The sequence below is a fragment of the Ipomoea nil genome, unplaced genomic scaffold (assembly GCF_001879475.1).
Source record: "Ipomoea nil cultivar Tokyo-kokei standard unplaced genomic scaffold, Asagao_1.1 scaffold0688, whole genome shotgun sequence".
NCBI lineage: Eukaryota > Viridiplantae > Streptophyta > Magnoliopsida > Solanales > Convolvulaceae > Ipomoea > Ipomoea nil.
The window spans coordinates 175,861-191,094 of record NW_017617116.1 but is presented as its reverse complement, the minus strand read 5'-3'; the positions used below and the strand labels follow the sequence as shown (position 1 = coordinate 191,094).

The 15,234-nt window shown below is 33.8% G+C and overlaps 2 protein-coding genes across 2 annotated transcripts in view; both read right to left on the bottom strand.

The window, feature by feature from the left end:
- Positions 1-3,357, bottom strand: part of LOC109175574 (beta-galactosidase 9-like) — a 45,500-nt gene extending 42,143 nt beyond the window's left edge. The window contains exons 1-3 of the mRNA XM_019324849.1: positions 3,002-3,357; positions 2,204-2,299; positions 1,983-2,095 (exon numbers count right to left, since the gene is read on the bottom strand). Of these exons, the coding sequence (XP_019180394.1) occupies positions 1,983-2,095; positions 2,204-2,299; positions 3,002-3,190 (398 nt within the window). The 5' untranslated portion in view covers positions 3,191-3,357. The remainder of the gene's footprint in view (positions 1-1,982; positions 2,096-2,203; positions 2,300-3,001) is intronic.
- Positions 3,358-4,147: 790 nt separating this feature from the next.
- Positions 4,148-8,917, bottom strand: LOC109175578 (probable magnesium transporter NIPA2). Its single transcript, XM_019324855.1, has 8 exons — positions 8,791-8,917; positions 7,781-7,837; positions 7,333-7,423; positions 6,515-6,675; positions 5,475-5,602; positions 5,236-5,373; positions 4,744-4,836; positions 4,148-4,355 (listed from the first exon to the last, which is right to left on the bottom strand). Exons 1-8 carry the CDS (start codon positions 8,915-8,917, stop codon positions 4,167-4,169), a joined length of 984 nt encoding a protein of 327 aa, XP_019180400.1. The 3' UTR covers positions 4,148-4,166.
- Positions 8,918-15,234: the final 6,317 nt, after the last annotated feature.

Here is a 15,234-nt window from a genome sequence, read left to right as displayed (position 1 = left end):
CCGTCCGATTGCCACCCGGAGAGGTAAACGTACCTGTACTTATCCTATATCCTCTGTTGCATCATATGATAGGCTGTCACATGCCTCGTGTTCTTTTATTGCTTCCCTTGAGTCTATTTCCATTCCTAAGACTGTTAGGGATGCCTTGTCCCATCCTGGGTGGCGAAATGCCATGATTGAGGAGATGAACGCTTTGGATCACAATGGTACTTGGGAGTTGGTCACTATGTCTGCGGGTAAAAGATCTATTGGTTGTAAATGGGTGTTTACTGTCAAAGTTAATTCTGATGGGTCTGTGGCTCGATTGAAGGCTCGTCTTGTGGCTAAGGGATATGCCCAAACTTATGGAGTTGATTATTCTGACACTTTTTCTCCTGTGGCTAAGCTTACTTCTGTCAGGTTACTCATCTCAATGGCTGCCATTCATGATTGGCCTTTGCATCAGCTTGATATCAAGAACGCCTTTTTGCATGGGGATCTTCATGAAGAGGTGTACATGGAGCAACCTCCTGGGTTTGTTGCTCAGGGGGAGTCTGGGAAAGTATGTCGTCTTCGGCGATCGTTGTACGGGCTGAAACAAAGTCCATGTGCATGGTTTGGAAAATTTAGTCAAGTTGTTGAGAAGTTTGGGATGGTGAAAGGCAAATCGGATCATTCCATGTTCTACAAGTGGTCCAAAACAGGTATCATCTGGTTGGTGGTTTACGTAGATGACATTGTCATTACAGGGAGCGACACCGAAGGGATTTTGTCTCTCAAGTCATTTCTTCACAGTCAATTCCAAACGAAAGATTTGGGACCACTAAAGTATTTCCTGTGTATTGAAGTTATGAGGAACAAAACAGGTATATTACTCTCCCAACGAAAATATGTTATTGACTTACTCTCTGAAACAGGAAAACTAGGTACTAAACCATGCAATACTCCCATGATACCGAACTTGCAATTGTCAAAGGAAGGGGAATTGTTTGAAGATCCTGAGAGGTATAGGAGATTGGTTGGGAAGCTAAACTACTTGACCGTAACCCGTCCAGATATTGCATACCCAGTTAGCGTTTTGAGTCAGTACATGTCATCTCCAACTATTGATCACTGGGCAGCTGTAGAGCACATCTTGAGTTACTTAAAGGGAGCTCCGGGACACGGAATTTTGTATAAGAATCACGGTCACACTCGGATTGAGTGTTTTACTGATGCGGATTGGGCAGGTTCCAAAGAGGATCGTAGATCAACAACTGGATATTGTGTTTTCTTTGGAGGTAATCTGGTTTCCTAGAAGAGTAAGAAGCAGAATGTAGTCTCTCATTCGAGTGCAGAATCTGAATATAGAGCGATGGCACAATCAACGAGTGAAGTAATGTGGATACACAACCTTTTGTGTGAGTCTGGTTTCAAAGCTCCAATTCCTGCAAAGTTATGGTGTGATAACCAAGCTGCTCTTCATATTGCATCAAACCCGGTGTTCCATGAACGAACTAAGCACATAGAGATTGACTGTCATTTTGTACGTGAGAAGATACAACAATGGTTAATCTCCACAGGATTTGTGAAGACAGGAGAACAACTTGGGGACTTATTCACGAAGGCCCTTACTGGAACCCGAGTCAGTTATTTGTGTAACAAGTTGGGCATGATCAATGTGTTTGCTCCAACTTGAGGGGGAGTGTTATAGAATATTCTTTGTGATTGAGTATCTTATATTTTAGGAAACTAGAGTATTAGCATACCATATCAGTCTAGATCAAGCTAGTATTTAAGGCGAGGTTGACTAACCCTAAAGACATACAGAAAGAGGGAGAACTCTCAAGAGGTATTCTTTTTCTCTCCCAGTACTGTAACAGTCAGATTCATCTAGTTTCTTCCTGGGCCATCAGTGGGAAACAATAACCATTTTTAGGAGAAAGTTATTCCATAATCCATATTATATAAATCTCGGCAAAAAGATAAAGTAAGCATGGTCAAAATTAAAGAGAGGTTGTAACCCAAAGTTCCATTCAGCACATGCATAAGGACCAATTCGGAGGAGTAGATAAAGTCCAGCAGATCCAACTTGCTTTGCAAACTTGACAATATCATATCTTCCTTCAAAGTTATACTGAAAAGAAAGACCACAAAATTAATATGCTTCAAAGACATTAATTTTCTACTTATTCATTTCCATCATCCAACAAGCATAGGTTAAACCAGGACTATTTTCTGATACCTCCCCTTTGACTGGTTCATGTCCATTCCAAAATACATATGTTTCAATGACATCAGCCCCGCCTTCCTTGCTTTTTGCAATCAAATTAGGCCACATCTACCGTATGTAAAACATGGAAAGTACACATTAATATCATAATAGGTAGCTAAGTATAAAATTGTAGTGGGGAGAATATGTAGAAGAATCCTATTTCCTTATTTTATAGAGATGTAGAAAATAAAGAAATTAGCTCCTTGAGGAGATTAGAGCCTGCTACTGTCTATTCATTCCAGTTCATACTTGGACTTAAATGAGCTTTAAACCATAATATTTTGAACTTCAGTATGAAGTATGAACTCCTCCCCAACCAAGCGAGTGGATTAAGGACAGTCTTAGCAGCTCTTCAGATTACTGTTCACAAAACTTTTCTCTGTTTTTCCTGTTCCAGTCTGTCTTTTCTTTGCACAAATTCACTTTTAAATTGTTCATCAGTCAACACCCTCTCTAATTTTAACAAACAAACAATGAATTGCTTGATTATCTCTGTGATTACGCACCTCAACACCCACTGTCCTTGCTCCAACTCGGAAAGAAAAAGAAAAATTTTCTTGAGTTTATTATGCCTACTAGTTTGAATTTGAATCCTCACTAACGCACAGAAGGAAATATTAACAGAACAATCTAAATTGCGACAGAAGAAGCACAAAAACTCTGAGACATCTATAGCAACGTAAATACAACTCCATATATAAATGCTGCTAATATACGCATGAATTGGGCGAATTGGGGAAGTGAATTAGTGAAGCAACTAAGGAATACCTCGGGGGTGGCGCGTGGGTAGTGAATTCCGGCGGAGATGAGCATGCGGCGCTGGCCATTGATGATGATAGCCCTGTGGTCGTAGCTCACATTAAACGGCGTGAAGAAGTTGCCATCGCAGGGGCGGATGATCACTACTAGCAGTACCGTCAATGCCACCGCCGTGATCACCCACCGGAGCGTTGCCATTCTCGGATAATATTCTCTGATATTGTGATTGAGTAATAGATAAGAACGGGGCGCCAACTCCGTACCTCAGTAATACTGATTGATCGGCAGGTGGGGGTAGGAATAGGCTAGGCCCTAGGGTTTATTGCCTCCGTACATTCTTGTATGTTTTGAGATTTCATTTACATTTTCTCATGTATCATCCATAACTGCAATGAAACTTGATCATTCTGTCACTCTACTCTTGTACTGTGCTCTCGTTTTGCACTTTCAATCTTTTCCAGAACTGCAATGCTATCAATTTTGTCCAAAACTGCAATGTTGTTCCAAAAGGCATCATCCCGTTGTATGTATCAGTGTATTCCATCCCATGAAAACTAGTAATCTCCTAGGATTGTCCTGGTGTACATAATGACTTGATCTACCTAAAAACCTCCAAATGTAGACAAATAAATATTAGTTTCCGATAAGGGCTAATAAGTTCTTGAACTATTCGTGAAAGTGTAATTAGACCCTAAAATTATAAAAAAGTTTCAATTAGATACATTAACTTAGAAAAAAAAAAAAAAAAAAAAAGTGCAATCGGTCTAATTTGACATGTTATTGTTGAACTTCAACTTGAACATGAGGTAATAAATTAAAGTTGTTGATTGTAGTGGTTCTATCTGCTTTGATCTGACCCATTATCTTGTCTCGCAGGCGATTTGTGAGACAATTTCACCTTAAAGTGTGTGTCTTTTACGTAAACAAGAATATATATGTAGAAATATATCAAGATAAAAAAAAAAGAAATTAAAAAAAAAAAGTTAAATTACGAAAAATGTGGAATGACAATGGGAGAAGAGGATGAATGCAAATTCAAAATTACTACGGTACTACATTGATGTCTAGTTACCCTCTGAAAAACTACATCCGGTCCACTTAATTACCTCAGCTCCTAGCTAGCCTCTTACGTACATAAAAATTAAAGTTGCTATCCCCAAATTAAAGCATTAAATTAAACATGATTATCGGGTCCTTCCGAGCTTTTGGGTGCAGTGGTTGTTTCCGACTCTGGAGTTACTGTTGATGCTTTGGTGCCCCCTCCCATGTCTTTGGTTTTGTGCAGAAGAAAAGTCCCCGACAATATAGTTATGAAGCCGCAGAATTCTGTTACAATCTGTGTTGCGGTTTGGTGATCCCACTCCTGCATGCATGCATGCAACTACGTAACCAATTCAATTCATTAACAACTCATACCCATATTATCCTCTCAACAATAATCATGTATAACATATTTAAGGCAAAAACTTGTGAGAAACAGTCTCACAGGTCAGATCAAAATATAAATGTAATACTTATACTAGCAAATTTAATAATAAATTAGAAATAAAATATTTTTTACTTATAAGGAAAAACGTAATACTTTTATATTTTGATGTAAAATATTAAATTTTTCCATATAAGTAATAAACATTTTTTTTGAGAAATTAAAGTAATAAACATTTTTATTTCTGATTTAGTATTACATTTGGTAGTATAAGTATTACATTTTGAGTATGTAGTAAAAAGTGTAAATAGAGATATTGAATGACCTTAAACATAATGACGCTAGCTACGATGGTGAGCGTGGTAAACATCACATAATATACAGGAGAAACCACTGCAGTATTGAAGCAGTCCAGAGCCTGCATGCACAAGTAGTAATAATTAAATTAAATGCCAAAAGTTTTCTAATAAAAGGCTTAATTAAATTAAGGAATAAGGGTCAAATAGGCCACTGAACTGCACACGAGAATGCAATTAGGCCACTGAACTTAAAAAACCTACAATTGAGTCCCTAAACTAACCAATTTCATTCAATTTGTCCATTTTTCAAGTTTCTCAAGTTGCTAACAAGCTACCCCTCCACCTAGGATGCATATGTGGCATTTTTTAAAAAAAATAATTTATTTTTAAATTAGTTTTCTTAATATTTAATAAATAAAAACTAAAATAATTTTTTTTTGAAAATAAAATAATTTGTTAAGACTCGTACATGGCCTGTATATATATTTTAAAAAAAAAAATTGTAAAAAAAGTTGTACCTTGTTGAGATAGTTAAGCTGAAGAAGGCAAAAGATGATGACACAAACAATGAAAAACCATGTTTGGAAGTACTTGAACTGATTTGAATCTTCCACCGACAGCTTCAGAGCTATGCCCACTGCTTTCACACACATAACCTGTAATTATTGCATATTATATATATCCAGAAGCCATGCACAACCATAAAATTAAACACATACAGTTTAATTTTAAAATAATAATAATAATGTAATCTGACCGTGAGTGAACCGGTGAGGGAACAAATGCCAATGTAGACGATCAAATGCGACTGCCCATAACGTGGTACGAACCGGAATATGAGGAGCACAACCAAACACACAACAAAACAGGTGTAGATGATGAATCCTGTTCGTTCGTTTGTTCCGTCGTTAGTTATTAATCCAAATTCAACATTATATTATAATTTAGGGTGTGTTCGGTTGGCACGGGAATCGAAATCGGAATGTGAATCAAATACTTAGTAATGGTAATGGTAATGGATTTTGTTGAAAGTATTTTGCATTTTTAAATTAGTAGTACATGCAGTGAAATTAGAATGATTACCAATATTGTTGTTTGGTTATGTATGATCCTATAATGAGAATAAAGATTTTAAAAATACAAGAACAAAAAATTAAGACAAGTTATATTCTAATATAAAAACAACCAAACAGCAATATTGGTAATCATTATGTCTAACGTAGTATTTTATACATCAGACGCATTTAGAAAATACGTCTGATGTTGACGGAGAGAGAGAATAGCATTTACTTCGACCGAGTTTGGAAAATGCATTTTTCAGCCCAACCGCATTTTTCAAACTCGATTTTCCCTGGACTATCCAAAATTAGTCAGTATCCTATTTTTGTCAAGTATAGGGCTGACTGTCCTATAACAGTCAAAAACCCCCAATTAGGAGGGGGATAATGGAATAAAACTCTTATTTTATTAGGGAATGAATTTTCTAATTAAGGGGATACTGCTGGAAATTATGGAATTTCTGACCACCTGAAAGTGATCTTAAATCAAGTCCCCTGTTTCGACCACTTTTGGTATCTGGAAAAACCTTTGTTGCTATTTCCGACCACTTTTTGCTTTTGACTTGCTTTAAGATCACTTTCAGGTGGTCGAAAATTCCATAATTTCCAACAGTGGAATAATCAAATATGTTATAGAAACCTATCAACCAAACAATAACAATGATTTTGATTCTCATTCCTGATAGCTAAAACCATAAACCAAACACACCCGAAGGATAGGATAGGATGGGGTACCTACCTGGCTGAGTGGCTAAGTGCCATACTTCCTTGACAGATTCCATTTTGCGTTCCAATGGGGCGTGCAAGACGATACAGACGGAACCAACCAAGCACAGGATACACCCTATCACACCAAATATATGTAGCCTCTCATCCAAGATTAAATGGGCTAGCGATGCACTGCACCATATATACCATAAATCATACTATATTATATTATATATGTTTCGTTGTACTATATTGTCATGTAGGAATGTGAAAGTTAGGAGTTGAAATTAAACCAAGACGAGAATAATATAGCATTACTATATACTTACAAATAGATCGAATCAGGTGAAAACAAGCATTTATGTGTGAACATGCAAATACAAAAGTGCACAACACAAAACTATAATGTGTAACCTATAATATGTAAAAATGCATGTCTTTAGTGCACTTTTATATATCATAGAATGTACTGTGCATATATATGTTCTTGAGTGCACTTATTATAGGGTGTATATGTTATTATTGAGTATATTTTACATGTCATAAGATGCACTTTGTAATTTTGCGCAATGTCTCGCAAGATAATGCATGTTCTCTATCTTGATCCAACTAACCCACACACAAAGAAAAATCACATTTTTGATATCTTAGTCCAAATTTTAAATTAGTGTAGTTTTTAATTTTAAAAACTAAAAACCTAATTCTTAATTTACACTATTATTTTAAAAAAATAAATATAACTAAGATTTTAATATTTAATATTAATATTAGACTTATATTTTTTACGCATCATACATATGAAATACTAGTAATAATATAATAAATTTGAGAAACAAATTAAAGGCCTACCTGAAAATAATACTTAAAGCTCCCAATGGAGTCACAAGTATTGCTGGGGCGTAAGCATAGGCAGCAAAATTAGCTGCCTCACCAACAATCACTACAAAATAAATGCAACCATTTGAGAATAAAGTATGATTTAAAATAAATAAATAATTCAGAGAAACCGTTATATATATTCTTCATATTAAAAATTTTAAAAGTAAAACTAATAACAACAACACAATTATTATTATGTGGACCATAATATCAAATAATGTACATTCAGTATACAAATAATATACTTTTAATATATTAAAATATATATTATTTTCAGAGAAAGTATATTATTTAAGCACTAAAATTATATTATTTTGTATAATGTACATTCAATACACAAATAATATACTTTTAATATATTAAAAATGTACTTTTTGTTATGGACTATAATTTGCCACAACCACAACGTAAGGCTTACTCGCTAACATTCCAGCCCACCAGTAAGGTTCCAGCAAGTATGAATATCCTCCAGAACCTGATCATCACAACTCAAGCAATTGCACTGTTTAGTATGTATTAAATTAATTAATCAAAATTTCACACACACACACACATAAACCCTTAAAATAGAAAGACTACATGAGTTTATTATTATTATTATTATTATTATTATTATTATTATTATTATTATTATTATTTTAAAATTAATTATTTGCAAAATGTTGATCAATATCCGCTATTCAAACATGACCAAATTAACATCATGGTCAACATATATTAAATTAAAGATGAAAACTAATATTATTGAAAGCATATCTTAATTACTTTGAGTGTAGACTCGAATATAGTTACATATAAATTTTGATAAGTATGAATTCAAATATGACAATTTCAAATTAAGTATGAAAAATGTTATGATATGATGATGTTTTGAGGAAGCTAAGAGCATCCATAATATAATAGTGTAGTTTTTTTGTTTTTTGTTTTTGTTTGTTTTGATTTTTGAGGAGTTTTTGTAAGTGTGATTAGAACTTGAAGGTTGATTTTTCACTCTGCAAAAACTTGGTAAAAACCACTAAATATGCACTGATAAGGGTGCTCGCTCTAAGATATTGGACCAATTTAGACCCAACAACTTGTCTTGAATTAGCTTGATCTTAGCCTAGAACAAGATTGACCCTATAAGAGTTAGTCTAGTGTTGCTTTGGAATATAGCTCAAAATTTGTCTAAGTAGGTTTAGAATTGGTTCCCAAACTAAATGATCACGGATTATTCCTTAAGAATGTCGGAATCAAACTGAACCGTGACTAATGACTATCTTTAATAATATAATGTTGAAATCTAGCTAGTTTAAATTCAATTCACTTATTTTCAAAAAAAAAAAAATTCAATTCACTTTATAATGAAGACTATTGAAATTAAATTGAGAAAAGTAAATTAAATTAAAGTAAATATAATTATATGTATGTATTATGGATGTAGCTAACCTGCACGAGTTCCACTTTCACCAGCTTTCATAAGGCCTTTTTTCTTAATAATGAAGCTAGATCCAATAAAAATACTGGATGACAGAGCTAATATAAGTCCATGAACATTGTCTGATTTGCTTTTCATTTAGATCGATCCAATTCAACAAATTAAAATGGAAAGGATATATATAATTATTATAATATTATATTAATTAGTAATTGATGGATTATTATTCTAAACCAGGGTTACGTTCCTATATATGGCCAAAAAACACCCAATAATCCCTGCATGCATAAAAACAAAGATCAGAGAAAGAAGATCAACAAAGAACCATGCATGCATGCATGCCCAGATAGAAAATGAAAGATGATAAGAGAATATAATTAATGAACGAAGAGAATTGAACCTCATTAATTGGCTTTCCGATCTTTTGCATGCATACATGAATTGAATAATTCTCTTACACAACTGTACTGTACTGATGATGAAAGAATTGAAATATAATAATAATAATGTCACAGAAAATGTGTACTACTATACGATATAAGATGAATACTAGGATGTTTTGCTTATTTTTGTGTGTCTAGCTTTTCTTTGTGTTCAATTGAATTGTGTGTAATTTAAGGTGAGTGGAGAGAGTTTATAGAGAGAGAAAAAAGGAAGAGAGTGAAACATGGATGGCATGGGGTGATGAAGACGACAGTAAGTCTGTTACATTTGCTTCACTATAGTTGCGCAAAAACACTCCCTCCCCACTTCCGATTCCCTAGCTCCTTCTATTCTACTCTCATCTACTACTCACATTTAATTTCTTTAATATTATATTTGTAATAATTACGAAAATATAATTTGTTCTGCTTATGATGTAAGTATTTTCCCTAAATACAATATATTATAATATATTGTATTATTGGGTGGTTGTGGTGCAAGTGGAAGATTAAGTCAGTTAGTGGCTTAATCTGTTAGGCAACTCAGGATATTCAGTTAAGCTTTAACTGAATATCTGCCTACGTTGATGGCATGTAGGCTTCTAAGCAAAACAGTCCTTCCGCAGCTCCCGTGTGCAGAATACAAGCACCATCGAGTATTCGGGAGAGAAGTGGTAGACAAAACACTAATGTCCATTCTGCAGGCCAGGTTTACCAATTACCATCCCAGAGACAATACCAACAACTATGGCTGGGGATATTCGAGCGATCCTAAAGCTTCCGCTGCAACGAGACAAGTTACTCGTTTACTACAGTTCATGTTAGTCTAAATTTATTATCAAACATATGATATATGTAATTTTGTATAAGAAAATGCTTCTTACTCTTCTTAAAATTTTTATCTTGATGTGACTTTCATTTATTGGGTGCCTCATGAATTGGCTAACAGCATATTCTTTAATTGAATTTTTTAAGGTTTTTATACATGCAAGGTAGAATAGAGAGATATGGGAAAATATCACATTTTAATCATTCAAACCTATACAAAGATAATTTATAACAAAACTTTATCTTTTTAATATATGAAACAATATTAAAATTAAAAATTCACCTTTTTTCAGTTTATATTTTGTTTTCAACCAAATTAATCTTATTGTTGTCTAGTGAGAAGAGTAGAAGACATCACCAATTAAATTATATCTATATTTTGTTTTCAGTAAAATTCATGGCATCCGATACACTAATGACATGTTTGGTTCATGGAATAGGTCAAGAATTGAATGACATTCTTTGGAATAGACCTATTCCAGTGTTTGGTTCGTCACTTTGTTATGGGAATACTATTCCTAGGAATGACATATTCCCTTTGCAAGGGAAATAACCATTCTTAGGGGCCTTAGTATTAGCGATTCACATGCTTATAGGAATAGCTTTTATATTACAAATACCAAAAATACACTTACATATATGGTTATATATATATATATATATATATATATATATATATATATATATATATATATATATATATATAGAAGAGCGCTCATATGTGGTCATGTCATTAGGCCGGTGTAGTCGTATCTGTGTCGTTTAATCTAACGGCAGTGGTAATTCTGAGGATTTTCGCGCGTTTTGGTAAGTGGGGGTGTTATGGTAATTGCAGTGGCTATTTATAGCGGGCGGGTTCCAGAATACACCAACAGTGTTGACAACATACACCAAAAGTGTAATAAAACACACCAATGGTGTATTCCTGTGTTATGGTAATTACAGTGGCCATTTATAGCGGACGGGTTCAGAATACACCAACAGTGTTGACAACATACACCAATAGTGTAATAAAACACACAACAATGTGATTTTCCCTATTCTGGTGTCTTATGACGAGTTTATCCTTGCAATTCGCTGGATAGGAGTGCGAAAATACTGAAAAAATCTTGATTAATATGATTCATTTGATCTATCTAATCTAATGGCCTATAATTAACCATATGACCACACTTAACAACATGCATGGCCACATGTGATCACCCCTATAAATAAATAAATAAATATATATATATATATATATATATATATATATATATATACACACACACACACACACACACACACACATTTATATATTTCTTATTTTATTCCTAATTAAATTTATTTCCTATTTCACCACCACCATCACCGCCGCGGCGCCGCCGCCACCACCCCACAACCACCGCTGCCACGCCACTGCCACCACCACCACCACCGTCGTTGCTGCCAGCACCACCACCCCGCCATCATCACCGCCACATATTTTTATAAGGGTATTTATGTCTTTTAAAATATATTTCATTTCTATTCATTAAACCAACCAAACACTGTATTATAATTTCTAAAGTTTATTCCTTCCGCGAATCAAACAATAGAATACAATTCCTATTATATTCCTTGCCTATTCTATTCCTTATGGAATAACATTTCTATTACCTCAAAATTCATTTCGTGAACCAAACGTGTTGTAAAAGAGTGGTTCATTTATACTGTTGTTTCAAATGTTATTAATCAATTAATATTTTAATATGTGATAAGGTCAAAGAATAATGTGGTTAACAACAAATGTTGTGTATAAAGATTTTTTTTTTTTTTTATTTGTAAAATGTAGTTGTGCATTTATTTAGTATATGGATGTCATTCTTTCTTCTTCTGATCTTCTTCTTCTTCTTCTTCTTCTTTCTTTTTTTTTTTTTTTTAGATAACAAGGGGAAGTGAGGGGAACCCACAACGACTAATAGAGAGTGTTCACCAGGTAAACTCCGTATTAATGTAATAGAAGTAAATCAAATAGAAGAAATAAATCGCACTAACTAGGAAGACCATGTATAACGAGCGGTTCAATCAAGAGAGTGTTGGCAAAAATTGAATTCGTGGCATTCAAATATGAAGGGAGACCAATAGGCAACCTTGACGAAAAATTAATTAAATTTAAAATTTTGTAGTTACTAAGTTAATTGATGGATCAACTTAGTTAGGGGTTGTCCCTTAAATATTTTTATTTCAACAGTTATAAACGTTGTATATAGTGACTTCCTTATTTATACAATTTAGAGTAAATACCCAAAATGGTCCCTCGACTATAGCTAAATTCACAAATTGGTCCTCAATTTTCAATTTCACCCAATTAAGTCCTTAACTTTGCAATTTTGACACGATTTGGTCCTCCATCTAATTGACCGTTTGTTGACCGTGATCGACGATCTCCAGAAGAACCTTAAGCTCTCGTCGGAGCACGTGGAGGCCTCCAAGATGACGTTGCACCGGTTCGGAAACACGTCGTCTTCTTCGCTCTGGTACGAATTCAACTACATTGAATCCAAAGGGAGGATGAAGAAGGTGACCGGGTTTGGTAGATTGCTTTCGACAGTGGATTCAAATGTAATAGTGCGGTCTGGAAATACAACCAGAACCTTAAAAAACCGACGATGGACCATGAAATATATATCCTCAAAAATCACAGTCAACAAACGGTCAAATAGATAGAGGACCAAATTGTGTTAAAATTACAAAGTTAAGGACTTAATTGGGTGAAATTGAAAGTTGAGGACCAATTTGTGAATTTAGTTATAGTCGAGGGACCATTTTGGGTATTTACTCTACAATTTATTATGAAAATATATGATTATGGAGTGTTTGGCAAATAGCTGTTAGCGGGTTCGATTAGCTGATAGCATTAGGTGATTGTAAAAAGATGTTATCTGATAACTAATTACATGTAAAATGATATTTTAAGTGTATAATTTATTTTCTTTAAAAAACGGATAAAAAAACTGCTTTAAGCAACTTTTTAAATTTTAATGTTTTAAAACAATAAACTGTTAGAAAAATTGATTAACCAAACACTCATATTAATTATTTAACAAAATCAAACAACTAATAATAATTAAACAAGTCAAAATTAACTCATAAGTTAACTATGTATGTTACCAAACATGGCTTATATAATAAACTCTCTATGAATTACTATATATTTTTTAATGAAGATAGTGTTCATCACTTATTGAATCGGTTGTCCGTGTCGTGATTGATAATGAATTATGATGGTAAAAGGCCAATGGCTAATTAAAGCCTCAGTTTGTTCATACCGATAACCAAAGCCGTAAGCATGGCGGGCGAATTATAATTGACGACAGCCAGCTACTTGCAAGTCACATCTCAACTCGTCAGCGCCAAACTTGTTATTTAAAGACAAATAGATAATGGATAAGATGAAAACTTGACTAAATTAAATTTAATATTACATTTAATTTGTTGTAATTAAGAGGAATTAAGACAAGTAGATAATGGATAAGAATGCACTTAAACTTCTCCCAAAAAGATTGAATCATCAACTTTAAGAATTGACTAAATTAAATTTAATATTACATTTAATTTGTTGTAATTAAGAGGAATTAAGACAAATAGATAATGGATAAGAATGCACTTAAACTTCTCCCAAAAAGGTTAAATCACCAACTTTAAGAATTCCCACATTTCAACTTGACAGAGCATTTAGGAAGATGTAAATCACGATACCCGCACGGGCTTAGTTTAATGGTATAGTGGGCAGTATTTGGGGTAAGAGACCAAGGTTCGAACCTCGGCAGCGGCAATGTGAGAATTATTATGTCTAAAGTGGGCAGATTCCTTGTACGCACCGGCATTTGGCCTTGCTACTAACCCATTGAGTCACCGTGATTTACATCCTCCCACCAAGGTTCGAACCCAGCCGCTTCTCGCATACACATCGGACCAATATTATGGTTTTGGTCCCGCCATCCTCTACCTTTCCGTAAAGCCTCCACTGTCACTTTCGAGTCACACGTACTCCAGAATAATCCTAGCAGCCCCATACTCTTTCGCCATACGTAAATCCTGTAGAACGCCCCATGCCTCCGCAGCTTCGCTTGAACATCTCCAATAGTATACGAATACCCTCGTATCCAGTCTCCATTTTCATCCCTGAGCACCCCACCACAACCTGCCAGACCATGGATAACCTAAAAGGATAAATGGATATTTTTTGTATTTTTTTTTAAAGGAAGCATTATTTCATACGGAGTATATTATATACACAATTACACACACTCACGCAAACAAACAAGTAAATTATATGCATATTCTAATTTGAAGGTTCACTACACCGCAGCACAAGTTTGAACATAGTATGAATTATACACACGATTAGGATCTATGAAAACTTGTTCCACATAAAAATTAAAAGTAAATTACAATTATTTATCTAGGAACATCTAATGGCTCTAAAGAAATTAATTAGTGAGAAAATACATGACATTTTGATAAATAACTACAACTTTAAAGTATATTATTTATTTCTAAGTGCACTTTAAAATTCATATAAAAGTGTTTATAGAAAAACTACAAAATGTGCACTTTAAAGTTATAGATAATTACTAAAATATTATTGTATTTTTTTCATTCTATTTACTTTAGATATGTTAGATCTACTTAGATGGACCACTGCGATTGAATTTTAATTTAATTTTATTTTTTCTAAAGATGAGTTCTCATATAAGCATGCATGTTACCAACAAATAAAAAATAGGTAAAGGAAAATGCTATTTCCCCTCATAAGTTTTTCTTAATATTTTTCCTATAATGTGGCTTATATTCATTGATGCCATGAATTGGTTGACCCTACACGTACACTTTTAATTAGATACAAAATAATTCAATTGGATGGTGCTACATCATGAGGAAAAATTGAGAGTGAAATTTTAAAAGATGTTATTAGAACAACCCCATCAAATGTTTTTGTAGGGGTTTTTGGCTAATACAAAATGTGTGGATTGGGTTTTTGCCTGATGTGGGGATTAGTTTTTTAAAAATTTCTCCTGCAAATAAAAAATTTTTGTAAGAGAAAAAAAAAAGAAAAAAGAAAAAAAAAGTGTGTATTCACAAACGCGCATATGCTGATTGCTTCAAAGCTATGTTGTTGTTGTTGTTGGGGTTTTTATTTATTTATTTATTTTGTAGTTATGTTATTTAATTTACCATGAT

Excerpts from the sequence above, each read along its gene's own strand:
- LOC109175578 (XM_019324855.1), bottom strand. The coding sequence starts at position 8,917 with ATGAAAAGCAAATCAGACAATGTTCATGGACTTATATTAGCTCTGTCA. Across the intron at positions 7,838-8,790 it reads TGAAAGTGGAACTCGTGCAG|GTTCTGGAGGATATTCATAC; the intron begins GTTAGCTACATC and ends TGTGATGATCAG. Across the intron at positions 6,676-7,332 it reads GCTTTAAGTATTATTTTCAG|TGCATCGCTAGCCCATTTAA; the intron begins GTAGGCCTTTAA and ends TATATGGTGCAG.